The following is an 18,786-nucleotide window of genomic DNA, read 5'->3' on the forward strand; positions in this document are numbered from 1 at the left end:
CTAGAATGTTGGAGGCTGAGAGGCCACCTGATAGAAGTACACTAAATTATGAGGGGCATGGAGAAAGTGAACAGTTGGGGGTCTTTTTCCCCAGGGCAGAAATGTCAAATACAAGGGGGCATAGGTTAAGGTGAAAGGGGTTAAGTTTAAAGGAGCTGTGCAAGGCAAGTTTTTAAAAAATTGCACTCTGTATTAGGTGCCTGGAACGCATTGCCAGAAGAGGTGGTAGCAGCAGCTACGATACCAACATTTAATAGGCATTTAGACTGACAGATGAACAGGCAGGGAATAGTGGGATAAGGACGATGCACAGGTAGATGGGATTAGTTCAGAATGGCATTATTGTCGGTGCAGACATGGTGGGCCAAACAGCCTGCTCCTCTGCTGTACAGTTCTACGTAAAGATCACGGAACTTATGTTCCAGCTTTTCCTCTGCCAATAATTCAGCCTCCTTATTTGTTTGTGCGCATGTCTAAGGAGGAGTTATGAGGGGATTAGAGTTTTAGTTATTAGTGCTGCATGCCAATGATTTATATATGTTTACTTGTAGCAACAGACCAATCACTTATAACAAGTAATAATTCTTCTTTAGTACAGAAACCCAGCCTGGGTTTTCTACTGACCTTGGTATGAAAGTCAAGTAAATTGGGATACTGTGCATACCTTCAAAAAAAAAATAAATAAATAAATAAAAGCTTTAATATATTTGGTATTACTCCAGAAATAGTGGGGCCCAGTTTACGGTGGGTTGTAATGGTATTGCATCACAAGCCTCATGAGTGCCTTGTACATAGCCACAGTATTTACACAGTTGCTATAATTCAGTTTCTGGTCAGTGGTGACTCCCAAAGAGTTGATAGTGGGGAGATTTGGTGATGCTGATTCCCTTCTGGAAAGTACAATGGTGGCCCGCCACTCTAGAACTTCAGCAGTTCACTACTGCCTTCTCCAGGGAAATTGGGTTCGGCAATAAATACTGGCTTAGCTAGCGCTTCCTACATCCTGTAAATGAATAATAAGAAAATACCATTAAGGATCAAGAGACTTTAGTTGGATTCCGTCTCGTTGCAGATGTCACTACCTGGCACAAGTACAGTGTGAATGTCGCTTGACACTAATCAGCTCAAGCCACATCTTGATACACAGTGGCTGAGTAGTTAGCATTGCTGCCTCAGAGTGCCAGGGACCCAAGACTGATTCCACTCTCCGGTGACTGTTTGAGAGAGTTTGCACATTCTCCTCATATCTGCGTGGGTTTCCTCTGGGTGCTCCAGTTTCTTCCCACACAGTCCAAATATGCGCAAGTTAGGTGTATTGATGATACTAAATTGCCCATAGTATATGGGATGTCATAGGACATGCAGGATTACTGGGATACAGTCGGGGGTTGGGTCTGGGTGGGATGCTCTTCTGAAGGTCGGTGTGTACTTGATAGGCTGAATGGCCTGCTTCCATTCTGTAGGGATTCTATGATTCTATACAAAAACAAATTATGTCAAAACCCGAGATGTCACAGATGGTGTAGAATATTGTGCAATTATCAGAAACATCCCTGCCTCTATCCTTATAATGAAGAGGGCAATCACTCTCACACCTCTGCAATTCAGCTCTCATGTCCATACTTGAGCCAAAGCAATAATCAGGACAGGAGCTGAACTGCCCTGGTGGAACTCAAGCTCAGCATCAAGGAGCAGGTTTTTGCTGAGCAAGTGCTGATTGATAGCGCTCTTAACAACCCGTTTCATCACTTAGGGGATGACTGCAAATGGACAGATGGGACAGTAATTTGTTGGATAGGACCTTCCTGTTTTTTGTGGGCAGGACATACCTGGGTAAGTTTTCCACATTCAGCCATTTCTTAACACACTGTGGAGTGAATCAGATTGGCTCAAGACCTACATCTCCGATGGGGACCATAGGAGGTGGTGGAGATAGGTCATCCATCAGCACTTTTGGCCGAAGATGGATGCAAATGCATTAGCCTTGCCTTTTGAAATGATGGTGATGTCTGGGGTAGTGTCCATAAATTACGATTCTGTGGTTATGACTATATCAAGCTTTTGCTTCACTGGTCTGTGGGATAGTTATCCTAACTTTGGTACAAGCCCACATACGCTAGTGAGGAGGCCATTGCAGGTTGAGACGGTTGGGTTTGCCTCTGTCATTGCTGGTACCCGGGTCCGTTCAGTTTCAGTTAAAACTTTACATTTTGGTTTGCTTGGCTATTTCAGCGGGATAACCACACTGCTGTGGGCCTGGAGTGACATATAAGACAGACCCATAAGTAGGGCTAATTTCCCTCCCCAAGGGACAGGAGCTGTGCTTTTAAAAGGCAAGAAAAAATAGAGTTGAAAATTATCAGATCAGCCATGATCTGTTTAAATGGTGGAGCAGAATTGATGGGCTGAATGGCTTAATGCTGTTCCTATACCTGACAGTCTTAATATAAAAGTGTGTTTCTGGGACTGCAGAACGTTAGTATGAGGAAAGATCAGATAGGCTAGGATTGTTTTCTTTGGAACTGTGGGGTACAAGTAGACAGTCTATTCTTTCAAATCTGCTGCGTCAGTCTACCTTTTCAGTCTACCTGCCATAACCCTCAAATTGCTTAGCTGTCAAATATCGATCTAATCCTTTAAAGATAGAACATCTGGGGAAGAGACTGAGAGAAGACCAAAGTATATAAAATTATGAGTCGTCTAGATAGTGTGGACAACAAAAGTCCCATTTATTTCAGTTAAGGAGTCCACAATCAGGAACATAAATATAGGATAAGTTAGAGATTCAAAGAGAATTCAATGAGTACATTTTTCATCCCAAGTTAGGTTTGGAACAGGAACTCACTGCCTGAGGGTGATAGAGAAGAAACCCTCATAACATTTTTAAAACAGTACTTGGACAAGCAGCTGGAGGCTATGTAATAAAAACTGAAAAGTGGGATTAGGTTGGACGACAACACGGTAAGATTAGTCTCATTTTCGGTGCTTTGCAGCACATGTTCTATAATGGTTACAATTGAGTAAGCCGAAAATGAGAAAATGGTCCATTTTAGAAAACAGAGAACACTTGTTCAACAAGAACAATGACCCAAATTGCTTCCTTCTGCAACTCAAGGCCTGATGAATAAGTCGAAGTTCAATTTTTGTGTCACCTTATTATTGCATGGGAAGAACTGTAGAGAACACGCAAGTCTGCCAAAACGTGCAAGTTGGAAACATCAACTCTTAACTAGGCGGGAACTAGGAATACTGATCATATCCGTACCGACAGGCAAAAATCTAAACTGCAAAACCACACACTAGTCCTCAGCTGTCATGGCAATGGCAGTCAAGAAATTAACAGCATCGAACAGTGATTCATCTTAAACCACACAGTAACATCAAACATAGGCCTCTGTTCCACACCAGACTTTTCCCACTTCGCTTCATCAACATAAAATTTAGTGTTCAATCCATTGCCTCCTTGTGTAGGGTACCTATTTAACCTGCGTATCTGCTTTAGCATGTGTGCTCTGTACACGACAAACGACAGCACCTTCCGGGGGCCTACAACCTGATGGCCTAAACATGGATTTCACCAGTTTTTAAATCTCCCCATCCCCAGTCTCATCCCATGTCCAACCCTCTCTCTCATCCTCACCTCCTTGACCTGACACAAACTGTCCATCTTCTCTCCCACCTATCCGCTCCTCCCATCCTACTGACCAATCCCCACCACTCCCTACCTGCACTCACCTATCACCATCCCACCTACCCACCCCAGCCCCACCCCTTCTCTCTATTTATTTGAGCTCCCTTTCCCCTCCCCATTTCTGAAGAAGGGTCCCGACTCAAAACATCAACTTTCCTGCTCCTCTGATGCTGCCTGGTCTGCTGCGTTCTTCCAGCTCCACACTGTGTTATCTCCGACGCCAGCATCTGCAGTTCTTGCTGTCTGAGTAGTACTTATAACCTTGCTCTTTAGATGACTACACTATTACATTCCAAAATATAGTCATTAATGCACCACAATTCACATTGATGAAATTATTCACTCATGAGGCAAGCAATAAGATAGCAGAGTTCAGTTAAAAAAACCTGCAAGGGTGATCTTGTTGAACAAAAAACTAAAAATGCTGACTTCAAAAAGGTGTAACTCTGCCTCACATTGCTCCCAATAGAGTCCATGCCATTTTTTTCCCCTTTTGCCCACTGGGAGAATGGGTAGTAGCAGTCTTGAAGATCACTGATTACTCGTGCCGAGGTTCTGAACTAACCAATATAGAATAACTACCAAGGGTTTATCTTTAAAGATACAATCAATTTGGAGTGTGTGAAGTTGCTGCCAGCTCTCTGAAGTTGGGGCTATATTAAAACGCAGTTTATTGGGGTGGGGGGGGGGGGGGGGGGGGCACCAACCTGACCTCAGGACCACAAGTCTCCTAATTATCCCTATACAAAATAGTAAGAAACAAAATTAGATTACTCTGCACTTAATGTGTGGAAGTTAGTATTGTTGCAAAGACCTGCATTTGGATCCAAGTGTTTTCACTTGGCAACTCTGACGTGACTTGGGAGAAAACTCGAGTTAACATTTCCAGAAGAGGAGTCGTATTAGATTCAAAGCATCAACTTTTTTTTTCTCGCCATAAATAGTGGCCAGACCTGCTGAGTTTCTTGAGCACTCTGTTCTTCCTTCTGATCTCCAGCCTCTGCAGTAATTTGATTCTATTTTACAACAACACTGTAGAGATTTTAGATTTAACAGGCCAGAAGTGGGGAGATGGTGCAGGTCACAACATAGGGAACAAGGATGACTGGCATCTTAGTGCTTCCTGCTGATGCATGGAAAACCAGGCAACAACCACCTGCATTAATATATCACTGATTAAGCAGTAAAATATCCCAAAGTATAGTCCCAAGTTCCACAACGGCAGTATTGGAAAAACAAATCGACACTAGATGATATTAGGAACAGGTTACAAAAAGTTTTGCCAAATCTTAAGGATGGGTACAGAAGTGAAGTAGTATAGGCAGGGAACCCCATAGTTAAATGCTTGGGCAGCTGAAAGCACAGTCACCAAATGTGGGACAAAGGAAATTAGCAATGTTCAAGGGGGTCAGAATTGAAGGAATGCAAATCTAGGAGGATAATTAAGAAGGCTTCTTAACAAGCACCTCCCAACCCACACCCACTTCCATCTAGAAGAACAAGCATAGTTGAGGTGTGGCAACACCACCATCTACAATTTTCTCTCCAAGCCACTCGCCATCCTAATATATGAATATATAATCACCATTCCTTCACTGTTTTGAGGAAGGGTCACCGAACCTGAAAGGTTAACTGTTTTTTTCCCTTCACAGATGCTACCAGACCTGCTGAGCTTTTCCAGCAACTTTTGTTTTTGCTCCATTTCTTCACTGTCGCTAGATCAAAATCCTGGAACTCCCTCCCGAATAGCATTGAGAGTCTAAACAGACTGCAGAGGTTCAAGTATGCAGCTCATCCCCATTTTCGCCAGAGCAGCTGGGCAGAACAATAACTGCTGTTCCAGCCAGCATCGCACATCCAGTGAATACAGTTGTATTGCTAACTGGTGGTTCGATATACTGTGTAACCTGATTTACTGTAACACAATAAAAACAGTTATGAGGAGAGATTGTACAAATTAGGCCTGTGTTCTTTAGAATTTAGAAGGTTCAGGGGTGAGCTGATCAAAATCTTCAAGCAAGTAAGTGGAAAGGTAAATAAAAAGATAAACTATTTCCAATGATTGGGATTCTAGAATTAGCGGCTTAGTCCAAGAATTAGGGCCGGACCATTCAGAAGAGGTGTCAGGAAGTACTTCTACACACACAGGATGGTAAATGTTTGGAACCCTCTTCCACAAATGGCAGTGGGTGTTGAATCAATTGTTAATTTTAAATCAGAGATAGATACATTTTGTTAAGCAAAGGTATGAAGGGATATGGGCCAAAGGCAGGTATGTGCAGTTAGGCCACAGATCAGCCATGATCTCACCGAATTGTGGAACAGGCTCAAGGGGCTAAACAGCCTGATCTTATTCCTTTGTTTCTATTTAGTAAAGCTTATACTTATACAAGCAACTGAATCATTTTCCAAGCGACAATTGCTTCATGTTATTTTCATTTTCTACTTCACGTCTACCACGAAGAGTAGAACACAAGACACTGGGTCAGTTATTTACCAGCAAGAAAGGAGGCCATTCAGCTCATCAAGACTCTCTGGCTTCCTACGGAGCAAGCCAATTAATCCTATCCCCACTCTATCCTTGTAGCCCTTACAAGTTTCTTTCTTTCCAGGACTCAAATTTTCTTATGAAATCATTAATTGTCTCCCCTTCCACCATCCTCAAAGACAATATTTCAGGTCATTATCATTCGTTGTGTTGTAATTTTTTTTCCCCCCCGAATAGTTCCTCTATCTTTTGCTCAAAATCTTAAATTTGTTCCTTTTCCTTGTAACAACATCTAATGAAATTGATTCTTCCACGTCTACTTTATGCAAATCTGACACAAATCGTGCACTCCTCCAGTACCTTTGCTCTAAGGAGAAAAGTACCTGTTTCTCCAGCAAAAACTTGTAGTTAAAAATCTCCCAGCCATGGTACCATTCCATTAAAGGATGCTCCTTCTTAAAGTGTGGGAAGGAGAAAGGTGTTTAGTATAACTTCCTGATAGTAATTTCTTTAAAAAGCAAGACAAATCAGATTAAACGTGTCCATTCAACATGGAAATTCCATGTTCATCATAAACATACACATTTACCCTACCTTGCTAAAGAACTTAACAAAAGTGGCCAGTGACATTTTTCACCCCGTTATGCAGGTTCCAGAGCTTCAGATGAAGGATAATTCAACACAGATGCACAGTAACAAGACTCCAAACGTCAAACTCATAAACTAACACTTTCTACAGCAGCCAGCCATCATCACATTATCAAAAGTCTCACAAAGCATACAACATCTCTGAAACTAGTCAGAGTAATATCCACCGTAAAACATCACTGACTGAACATGGAACGTTGCAGGAAGGGCTACTGCAGAAATGTCAGGATACAAACTATTATCTGGGAAGTAATTACTTGAAATAATGACATTGTAAACCATCCATTCCTTGTTAAAGTTGAAAAATTTTAACAGTGCAGAGAAAATGATTACAAGGCAAAACAGCAGAAAAGTTCTCTTGGCAAATGTTAAGACCACATAACAGAAACATTTGGAATCTTGCGTACAATAGAATGATACAGCACTGGCAGAGTACTGGCCTATTGCGAGATGGTTCTTTGAAAGAACTATACAATTAGCCTCAACTCACTCCTTCCCATTTTCCCTTTTCAATATACTCTTTTAAAGGATACTGAATGAATTTGCTTATTCCAGACATTTAGGCAATAGGTTCCAGGTCATCAGTTTGTTCGCTGGTGACCAACTCTTTTACCAGTGGAAATCACTTTCTTATTGACTCATCAAAATCCATTTTGAATGTTCAATTATACTTTCTTTCAACTTATTCTGTGGTGAGGAGGCAATAATTGCAATTCCTCCAACTTTTCAAACAAACAAATTCCGAGAAGTAGGAGCCCACTCAGCTCTTCAAGCCTGCTCTGTCATTTAAGACAATCACTCCTCCGATTAAACGACATTCCCACCGACCAAGAAAACCTTCAACCCCAGGCTTATCAAAAATATAACTGCTGCTTTAAAATATTCAAGGACTCTGCTTTCATCATGTTTTGAGAGAATAAGATCCAAACAGTCATGACTTTCAGGGAAAGAATCTTTCCTCATCTGCTCTAAATGGATCCATTATTTTAAAACCATGACTCCTAGTTCTACATTCTCCCATAAGAGAAATCATCCTTTCTGCTTGCACCTCTCAGGATCTCATAGGTTACCCGTTACTCTAAACTCCAGTGGGTACAGGCCTAGCCTGTCCAATCTTCCTTCATTCAGACAAACTAACTATTCTGGATATTAATCCAGTAAACCTTCTCTGAACCAAATTCAATTTATTTATATCCTTCCCTAAATAAAATGACCAATACTATGCACAGTACTCCAGATATGGTCTTACTAATGCCTTGTATGACTGAACTATGATCTCCATACTTCGGCATTCAATTCAATAAACAATAACATTCTATTATATTTTGTAGATATTTGTTGTACCCTCATACTAACCTCTTGTAATTCATGTATGAGGACATACATCTATCTGCAAACTTTCACCATTTAGATAATATGCTTTTCCATTCTTCCTTCCATGGCCCCTTCCTCTTCACAACTGACTTTTCTACTTATTTTTGCATCATCTGAAATTTAGCAATGATACTTTCAGATGCTTCACCAAAATCATTTATATAAATAGCAATAAGTTGAGACACACTACTTATTACCAACAGAAAATAGCCAACTTTTGCCTATTTGGCTCCCTGCTAGATAGCTAAGCTTCTACCTGTATGAATACACCAACACCATGAGCTTCTTTTTCCACAAAAACCTTTGAAATGGCATCCTACCAAATGACTCCTGGGAATCCAAATACAGTACACTCAACATTTAGCTTTATCCACAGCACGCTACTTTTTCAAAGAACTCCAATAAACTGGTTAAACAAGATTTCCCTTTCACAAAGCCATGTTCACTCTGCCTGATTACTTTGACCTTTACAAGTGCCCTATAATATTTATAACAGTAGTTTTAAACATCTCCGTTTTGACAGATATTAAGCTAACTAGCCTTTAGCTTCCTGCTTTCTGACTCCTTTATTTTTGAAAAATTGGAGTTACATCCACATTTTCCAATCTAATGGAACATTCCCTGAATGTAGGAAATTTTGGAATTTCCAAGCCAAAATATCTCACTAGCCACTCCTTTCAAAACCCTAGGATTAAGTTCATCAGAACACAGGGATTTGCCCACAATACCAACAAATTGTTCAATACCACTTCCCTAATGGATTTTTTTTTTGCTCAAGTTCCCCATTCCCTTCCATTTCCTGACTTGGAACAATTTTTGAGATGCTACTTGCATCCTGTATTATGAAGGCCAATTCAAAATAACAGTCAATCATGTGCCACATCCTTATTTTTTCATTATCAACTCCATAACTCACTTTCTACAAGGCAAACTCTGATTTAACTACTAAAAGTTTTGCTTTCTCTCAAATAAAAATTTAAAAATTAATTCTCGCATTCTTATAACCCTTCAACAATAAATTACATTTAAACAATGCTTTTCATAGAGTAAAACTTTGCACAGCACTTCACAATGTCAGACTTTGTTTGAAAATACATCTAAGTTGAAAAGTTGATATTAGGACAAATGAGCAGAAACATGGTTAAGGAGATAGATGTTAAAGAGTGCCATAAGAGGATAGGAAAGAGGTAAAGAGATCTAGCGCAGCAACTAATAAGTTTGAGGCCCTGGCAGATAAAGACATAGCTGCTAAAGGTGGAGTTAAAATTGGGGATGCACAAGGGGTCAGAACTGGGAGGAATTCAGAGATGGTCTCTGCACCCTCTACAAGGCTTCAACATCCTTTCTACAAGTATGATGCTCAAAATTAGACAGTGCATTCTAATCTCCCACCAGTGGAAACAGTTTCTCCTTATTTACTCTATTGAAACCTTGATTAAGAAGTACAACATAAAGATTCTCACCTTGGTATCAAGATCTGCTGACTCAACGCAGTCATCCTTCGAGACAAAACGATCAACACTGCTGTCAGAGGACTGCCGGCTGTGGCCCATGTGACTTAACAAATGAGATTTGTTTACTGCTGTAAGATTAAGAGAAATTATTTTTCTACTCTGCTTTTCTAAATTAAAATATAAAGATTTTCTCCCTAATTTTCTAGGTCAACTTGTGCCACTCCCTGGCTGTAGTTAGAAGCAGATGACCTACTCTCAGGCAGCCACAAAAGTTAAGCTGCAGTCAGTCTTGAGCACCACAACCTTGGCTGACACTAGCATTGTGCTGAAGGATTTCCCTGCATTGTACGAGGCCTAACTACCTTTCCCCTCTTCTGGCGATTCAGGTAAAAATCACCATGGCACTATTCAAACGAGTTTCAAAAATTCTCCTAGTGCCTTAATCTAACATTCCTTCCTCAGCAACACCATCAAAAACTGATTAACTAGCTATTAACCTCATCACTGCCTGCGGAATCTTGTGGTGCATTAAAATGGATGCTGTCTTTGCCAACGTATCACTTGCTGAACTTCAAAGAAAATTCATTGTACATGATGCGCTTTGATACGTTTGAGAGACGCAATAAGGCGCTATATCAATGTATTGAAGTAGTCTTCCAGTCAGTGAGAATGCATAAGTGAGGTTAGTTCAGCCTCCACGTATCCTGCATTTACCTTACATAGGAAAACCTATGTAGCTGAATTAGGGCTTACAACTTACAACTACTAAGAACACCGCATGTGCTTTTTATTTCATGCGCTCATTATTTCATGTGCTCACTGTACACGAGTTCCAATGCGAGTGCATTGGTCACTTCTCTAGCACCATGAAAACATTAGTTAGGAAGGCAGCATGCTAGAATACCAGATGGCAGTACCTCTGCCATGCTGGTTCAGTATCACAGTTGCCGAGTTTTCCAATTTCAACTGCATCCTTGGTCTGACATGTTAGATGAAGGAAGGCACTTCACCAAGCAGGAGTGGTTGTTGAGGGTCAAGTGGACAGTTTGATTGGCTTTATCAACAACGCATTCACATCAGGTTCACAAGTTGCTAGGTTTGAGCAAAGACTCGATGACTGAGTTGATGCATTGGGGAAAAAGGAATGAAACCAAAAACACTTTCAAGATACCTCACTGGCCTTTCACAAAGGTTCTTGTGAAAATGGGTCTCTAGGACATGGTGGCAATGGAATCTCCAACATACCGTAGCACCTCTCTCACCATACCTATGACAGTATAGGACTGAAAAATTCTCTCCACTTTATCAATTACTAAAGTTCACAATAATTTGATGATTTGCCTCTTGCTCTTCTGATCTTCCATTTGAAAGGCTTGCCACCAATTCATGATGACAAAATCTGCACTAAGATATTTTATGATGCAGAAAAATAAGGAGGAAATAAACAGGATCAGTCAGGGACAAACACACTGGAAAATTTCCTTTCTGAACCCACCCAACCCTTCAAACATCATGCAATGAAGTATGCCCCACTAAATATTGTTGGTGCTTAACATAACCCCACTTTGCATGAGATGAAGACTCAATGCAGTGCCCAACTCTAACACAACTATTCACCAAAATCTCTAAATACCCTTTCTCCAACAACAGAAATCTAACTTCTCTATTCAAGAAAAAGTAGTAGGGGTCTAAAAGTCAGTTACAGTGACATTAACACAAGTTGCTGGAAAAGCTCAGCAGATCTGGCAGCATCTGTGAAGAGAAATCAGAGCTAACATTTTGCATCTGGTGACCATTCCCTAGAACCCTCAGTTTTGAGGAAGGGTCACCGGACCCAAAACATCAACTCTGATTTCTCTTCAGAGATGCGGTCAGACCTGCTGAGCTTCTCCAGCAATGTGTTTTTGTTTCTGATTTACAGTACTCGCAGTTCTTTCGGTTTTTATGCTGACGTTAAGCGAGTCAGTGCAGAAGTGCTGGAATCTATTTTTAAATAAGTCTTAACAACACACCTCAAAAAGCACTGTATGAGCAGACAAAGTCAACATGGTCTACAAATATTGTTTGACAAATTTGTTAAGAATTTTTTGAAGATGTAACCAGTAAGGAAGAGAAAGGAAGACCAGTAATACACAGATTTAGAAAACAGATTTAGCATTCGCTAAAGGTGCCACATAAAAGGTTAACAGGCAAGATTCATGTAGTTAGAAGTAATATACTGCATAGATGGGAGTACTGGTTAAAAGATAGAGAACAGAGGACAAGGACAAATGATACACAGTACAATGGCAGGTTGCAATAAGTGGAGTGCCACCTGGATAAGTGCCAGCCCCTCAGTTACACATAATCCACATTAATGACTTAGATAATGAACCCCACATCAACGAACCAAGATTTGCCATCAATAGTTAGGTGGCACTATAAACTGTGAAGAGGGTACATATATAGGCAGGTTAAGTGAGCAGTCAACAAGGTAGCAGATGAGTTATGATGTGGGGAAGTAAGGGGTTACTCATTTTGATACCGTATTGTAATAGGAGACAAAGCCCAAAATTTAGATTCATAACTTTCAGAGGAGAGAAATTTCATATCTGAATGGTTAAATCCTTATTCTGAGACAATGGCTCCTAGTTCCAAATTGTCCAGCTGGGATAAAATCCTCTCACAGCATCTATCCTATCCTCTTAAGTAGTCTGTACACTTCAATTTAACCACTGCTCATTCTCCTTAACTTCAAATAATATCATACATTATCTCACCCCATCAGATAGTCACTTATACCAGGAAAAATTCTATAATAACTACAGTTTAAGCAGCACCTTCAAGATAGTGAAACATTAAAATTGCATCACAGGAAGAAAGATGACATTAGGGTAGGTGGAAGCTTTAAAGAGCATTTAAAAGGAAAAAAAAGTAGTTGGAGACTCCAAGAGGTTTATAGAGGGAATTCCAGAGCTTAGTGCCTTAGCAGCTGAAGATGACGAACTGTGGTGGAGATATTAAAATAGACGGTGCTGAAGAGATCAGAATTGGAGAACTGGCAGATATCTGGGAAGGTTGCAGGACTGGAAAAGTTTAGAAATAGGGACGGGCAAGGCCGTGGAGGAATCTACATACAAGGATGAGAATTTGAAAGCTGAGGAGATGCTTAACCTGGTGTTGGTGTACATCAGCAAGTACAGGGATGAAAGTCTTTGTTTCACTCCTTGTGACAAGGATATAATTTCTCAGGTAATGAGACCAGAACTAATCATTGTCCCCTGTGTGTGATGTCACTAGTGCCCAATACAACTCAGTTACACAATTACTGAGCATCTTTAAATCTGTGTAATCACCCCTCAACTATCCAAATTCTGAGAACACAAGTCAACTTTGTAATCTGGCCTTGTTATTTAACTGTTGGAATGCAGGTGTCATTCTGGTAAATCTGCACCATACACCAACCAAGATCAATAAATCCTTACCAAGGCATGATACCCAGACCAAACAAGTATCCAAATTTGGTCAAACTGAGGGCTTCATCCAAAAGACAGCTATAAGAAATAGAAACTGGAATAAGCCATTCTGCCCCTCAAGCCTGCTCTGCCATTCAATAGTATCATGGCTGGTCTGACATTCATGTCCACTTTCCTGTCCTGTACCCATTACCCTCGACTCCCTAATGATCAAGAATCTATCTCAGCCTAACATATAAACAAGGACTCTGCCTGCCCACAGCTCTCTGTGGCAAGGTGTTCCAAAGACTTTCAACCCTCAGAAGTAACTCCTCATCTCAGTTTTAAATTAGTACCCTTTTATTCTGACTGTGCCCTCTGGTCCTAGAATCTTCCATGAGGGGAAATATCCTCTCAGCAGTTACCCTGCCGAGCCCCTTAAGAATCCTACTTGTTTCAGTGAGGTCACCCCTCATCTCAACTCCCACGAGTAGAGAATTGTACAGCACTATTATCCAAGCTTGTAAATATGAAGACCAACCTTTTTTGGATTTGCGTACTTATCCATGAAGTTTTAATAACCTATATTCAGAGAAACCAACTTTTATTTGGATCTCCAACAATTTCTAGTTTTTGAGAATTGATCTATCCTTTTTTTTTAGGGTGATCACTTCAAATTGAAATCCATTTGCACCAATTTTACCCATTCACCATTTATTAATATAAGAACATAGGAATTAGCAGGGGAGACCATTTTACCCCACAAGCCTGTTCCACCAGTCAATAAAATCATGGATGATCTGACTGTGATCTTCATTAATGTTCTTGTCAGTCTGCATAATCCTCAACTCCCTCAATTAGAGATGTGTCCAGCTCAGTCTTGAATATATTCAATAAGTCAGCCTTCACTGCTCCTTCAAGTAGAGAACACCAAAGATCAATGGCCTTCTGACAGAAGAAATATCTCCATCTTAAATAAGACAGCCCTGGCTCTAGATTCCCTTAAAAAAAGGGAAGTATTTTCTCAGCATCCACTCTAGCAAGACCCTCAAAAACTTGTATATTTCAAAAATATCTCTTCATATGGCTCCACCTGTATTACATATAAAAGCACCCATGTTTGTGACTTTGGTAGATTTGAATATTTGGTTCTCTATCTTATTGCTTGAATTATTAATAAATAGCAAATAGGTGAGGCCCCAATAGGTTACTGTTAGTCACATTCTGCCAATTAGTGTACTTATCTTGACCCTCCATTATTGGTAATGACCTGTGCTTCGAGTCTTGAGTCAAACATTCCAAATTTAAAACAAAAGTTGTTAACCTAGAAAAATCTACAGTTGCCTCTTGACTCTCCATAAAATCCTGTATGTTGGAGGAGATATTTCAGAACGTGGGACTTACAAACCTGAACTTCTGCTCAAACGGGGGAGTTCAATATCATGCAGGTCAATGAAGGAAAGTAAATAGCATATTGGGAAACAGACAGCAAGAGCTAAGGAAACCTTAGCAAAACTGCTGAAAATACTGTCAGGGTTTGAAAAGTAAGTGGTCAAATTTTGGCTACATGAAAACATTTTATCACAGGTTTGACAGGTTTAGACCATGCACATCATAACGCAAACATATTAGGGCTACAGTCCTAGTCCTTTCCCCAAAACTCATCTTTTGTTTGACCTTTTGTGCTTGTGAGGCTCCCTTTAAACAATTCCAGACTGAGAAGCAGTGGCCCAGTTGACAGTGTTCCAATTCTCATAAGATCTCATACATATGGAATTTACAGCAAGTTTTCATTTATAGATCACTAAAATATTATAAATATTCACAGCAATATAATCACACAAAATTTGAGATCAAACAATATAAGGAGGTACTAATGCTACGTGTTAAGTTCTGAAGGGTTTCCCAAAAGGTTGGAAAGAAAGACAGGTGGTCTAAGAGAAAGAATTCCAGAGCTGAGGGCCCAGACAGCTGTTAGCTTATATGCTAAGTGAACAATTAAAATAAGGGATATTGAACAGGCAAGATTTGAAGGAACACAGATATCAGAGGGGCAAGGCAATTGGGGGAAGAGGAAAGGAGAGGGGGCAGGGCTGTAAAAGTGAGGTTCAGAATGTTAATTTAGATACTGCTCATCATGAAGCCAATACTGGGCAGTGAACACAGAGCAAATGAAACTTGATGCAAGTTAATGCATGTCAGCAGCTTTGCATGACAGTAAATGTGGGACATTAGCCAGGACTGCTGGAATAGTCATGCTATAAATATGGCACAAACAGGTCATTCGGCCTAACTGGTTTATGCCAAGTACAAGTTGCATCTGGACCTCTTCGCAGTCTACTGCATTTCACCCTACCAGCATGTGTTTCTATTCCTCCTTGTATAATTACCTAACTTCCCTTTGCAGTTGATCAATGAAGGAGATGTTTACTCTATTCACAAGAAATGAAGTGAAGGGCTGGAGTCAAATCAATTGTGAGCCTGTAACATCTGAATTCAGCAACTCTCGTCAGGGAGAGCTCTGCAAATTCTCAGGAAAACCACACAATACAGTGTATTGTAGAAACTAAGCCTAGCGTATACATTGGACAAGTCCAAGCAAATGGAACCTACATAGTGTTAAGATATTTTAATAAATGTACTAAGCTGTTATGATCATGCCCATTAGTTTCTTTCATTCTTTTCCATCAGAATTCAACACTTCAAGCCCAAGTCTTACAAAATGACTATCGAGAGAAATCAGAGATCAAGTTTAAAAATATTGATTATGTCTTGATTATTTTGCATAGGATTCTACAGCATAGAAACTATACTAGTGTTTACACTTAACCTGAGCATCCTTTCACCCTACTATATCTTATATTGCCAGCACGTCCTTCTATTTCTTTCTCCAACATGAACTAATCTAACTTCCTCTTAAAGGTAATTATTGTATTCACTGCAACTATTCCTTATAGTGGAAAATTCCACATTGTCACCATTTTCTAGGTAAAGAAGTTTCTCCTGAATTAGCCTCTCTGCTCCTATGATGCTGCTTGGCCTGCTGTGTTCATCCAGCCCTGCACCTTGTTGTCTCCTGAATTCCCATTGGTTTTTTTTATTAGTGATTATTTCATACATATGGCTCTTAGTTTTCATTTCCAACACAAATGAAGATGTCTTCCCTAATATCATGCTATTTCTCACCCCCAAAGCAAAAATGCTGGAGAAACATGCAAATGGTTACAAAATCAAGAGCAAGAAGAATTCAGCACATCATGAAGACTGTCAGGTAATACATTGCTAAAAGTATCAAATACATGCTTTAGTATTGTCAACAATTAGGTTTCGAACAATAATGCCATTTGTGATGAGGTACAACCAACCTGAACATTGATGTCATATCAATTCTCAACTCAGTCCCTGCTGTTAATACCTAGGATTGTTTCAATACATCAGGACAACATACCAAGGGTGGAAGTTGCAAAACTGTCTAGAAGTGCATCTCCAGGAGTATTTGGCGTATCCTCCTCCTCATCTTGAAGCTGTCCAATCTGCATTGCCGAATACTGACTATCTGTCCCGTCGAGTACCTGGTTCAAACAAGCAGATCCAGTATTCATTTGCAACACGTTTCACAAGATCTGCACCATTTTCCTGTTAATTGAATCCTCATTTCTTCCAACTTCCTTTCAATAAAGGTGTTGATCACTCCCTTGATGCTTGCAGGGATCAGTGATCATCTTACCTAACTGATGAGAGCTGGCAAGATTAAAGATAAACAGGTGGAACATCTCCAAAATTAAGAGGGCTTCATAATCAGGCAAGTGGTCTATCAGACTGTTTGGTTTGTGGAAGAGAACAATGGCAATGTCTCCAGATAAAAGCAGAGTGATTTCTCCAGGAAAAGGCAGCGAATTGAGGCTAGTTATATTCCACTTATAAGAGCAAAACCAAGTACAGTCACTTACCCAGAGATGACTGACAACATTACCCAATCAATCACTTTTGTCATATTTGGGGGTGCTGATGTCACTATGCAGCCAAGAGAAGAAAGATGGTCTGCTGCAGCAGAATCCATGAATTCTTCAAAAAAGAAAATAAAACAGCGTTTGCAAAACAAAATCAGAAATAGTTGAAGAAATTCAGTAGGTTTGACAGAATCTGTGGAAAGTAAAACAGAGTTAATGTTTCAAATACAGCGACCTTCAGCCAGAAGGGTCCATAATGACAAAAGATCACAAATCAAAACATTAGCTGTTTTTCTCTCCACAGATGCAACCAGTCCTGGTGAGTTTCTCTAGCACTTCCTGTTTTTGTTTCAGATCTCCAGTATTTGCGGATCTTTGCTTTATTTTGCTGATTGCAAAAAAAATGCTTAGAGGTTTGCAGTAACTGGAATGAGATGCTAAATTACATCAACATTGTGATCTTGCATCAAAAGGTTGTTTGTTTTCCAATAGTTCATCAAGTTCAATACTGGGTTCGGCGGTGGGGACCGGGCATAGCGGGGACCAGAAGCAGTGAAATCATACATCATTTCTGTGCTGATTTATGGAATGATACAAGTGGAGAGTCTAAAAGCTGGAAATGCACAGCAGGTCAAATACTGAGGTCAGCCAAGGGTTCAAATGGTAAAAAAGAATGGAATTTCTTTGCCCTTACGTATGTTACAGTTTTGTGTATTTCCAACATTTCTTGGTTATCTCCAGGACATTTTATCCAATAATGAAGCCCACTTCTAAAAACTACTGTCACATGTGTCGCCCACTGATAGCTGGCAGCTAATTGAGCTGAAATGGTTCCGGAATTTAAAGAAAAGATTTGCCAAAATTAATTTTGCTATCACTGTCAGCTGTCAATGAAAATTTTGACATTGATGATAACAGAACCAACAAGTGGGTATTACAAAGGTAAAATCCACGAGAGGCAAATAGCATTAAATAAGGCACACCACCTATAAAACATTAGTGAAAAATACTGAAAAATATATTTCAATTAGCAGACACAGATTTAAAAAGATAGAAATAGCTCTAATCTTGGACGAAGGTAAGGTGCGTGAATATGGAGCTATATATTCTACTCAATTCTCAAGACAGCATCAGACTGATAGCTTTGACCAAATCTCTCTTACATAAGTGACAATTTTTACTTCACATACTTAGGATTCAATTAAAAATCTTCTTAGCATGCCTTTTCAACTTACGAAAAATGTTTGCATGCTAAAAGCCCCCAATAAAGTTCGAGGATGGCCACCAAAATGTTCAGGAAAATCCAACTTAACTTCTCGAAGCATTCAGGCCAGCATGCAGCAGTGGTGATGTGGGCCAGCACCAGCAAACCATGCGCACTAAGCTCCTGAATTCAGTCGAGATGCTGTACCAGAAGGGTCACGTTGTGGCCAGGCATTTACTCAGGGAGCAAAAGCAAGCAAAACCAAAAAAAGGGCACAAAGTGAGAGAGGGAGGAAGGGAGGGAGTCAGTGGCACAAGGAGAGAGATGTGAAGGGGACTTGGCAGTGACAGGGTAAAAGGCAAACCATCAGTGAAACACCGGGGTGGGGGAGCAAGGGGAGGAGGCATAAAGTGAGAGGGTGAGTCACAGTAAACGTGTCAGAGGAATAGGGGAGTCATCGGGGAGGTGGAGAGCTGGGAGGGGGGAGGGGGGTTGCTTCGTGGCGGTGGGTGGAGGGGGGTGGGGAGAGGTGGTGTAAAATGA

At 40.3% G+C, this 18,786-nt stretch overlaps 1 protein-coding gene across 1 annotated transcript in view; it reads right to left on the bottom strand.

The window, feature by feature from the left end:
* Positions 1-982: 982 nt before the first annotated feature.
* LOC125482103 (huntingtin-like) overlaps positions 983-18,786 on the bottom strand; it is a 90,345-nt gene continuing 72,541 nt past the window's right edge. Inside the window, exons 12-14 of the mRNA XM_048594104.1 lie at positions 16,538-16,661; positions 9,665-9,783; positions 983-1,003 (exon numbers count right to left, since the gene is read on the bottom strand). Coding sequence (XP_048450061.1) covers positions 983-1,003; positions 9,665-9,783; positions 16,538-16,661 — 264 coding nt within the window. The remainder of the gene's footprint in view (positions 1,004-9,664; positions 9,784-16,537; positions 16,662-18,786) is intronic.

The sequence above is a fragment of the Rhincodon typus genome, chromosome 3 (genome assembly GCF_021869965.1).
Source record: "Rhincodon typus isolate 14 chromosome 3, sRhiTyp1.1, whole genome shotgun sequence".
Classification (NCBI taxonomy): domain Eukaryota; kingdom Metazoa; phylum Chordata; class Chondrichthyes; order Orectolobiformes; family Rhincodontidae; genus Rhincodon; species Rhincodon typus.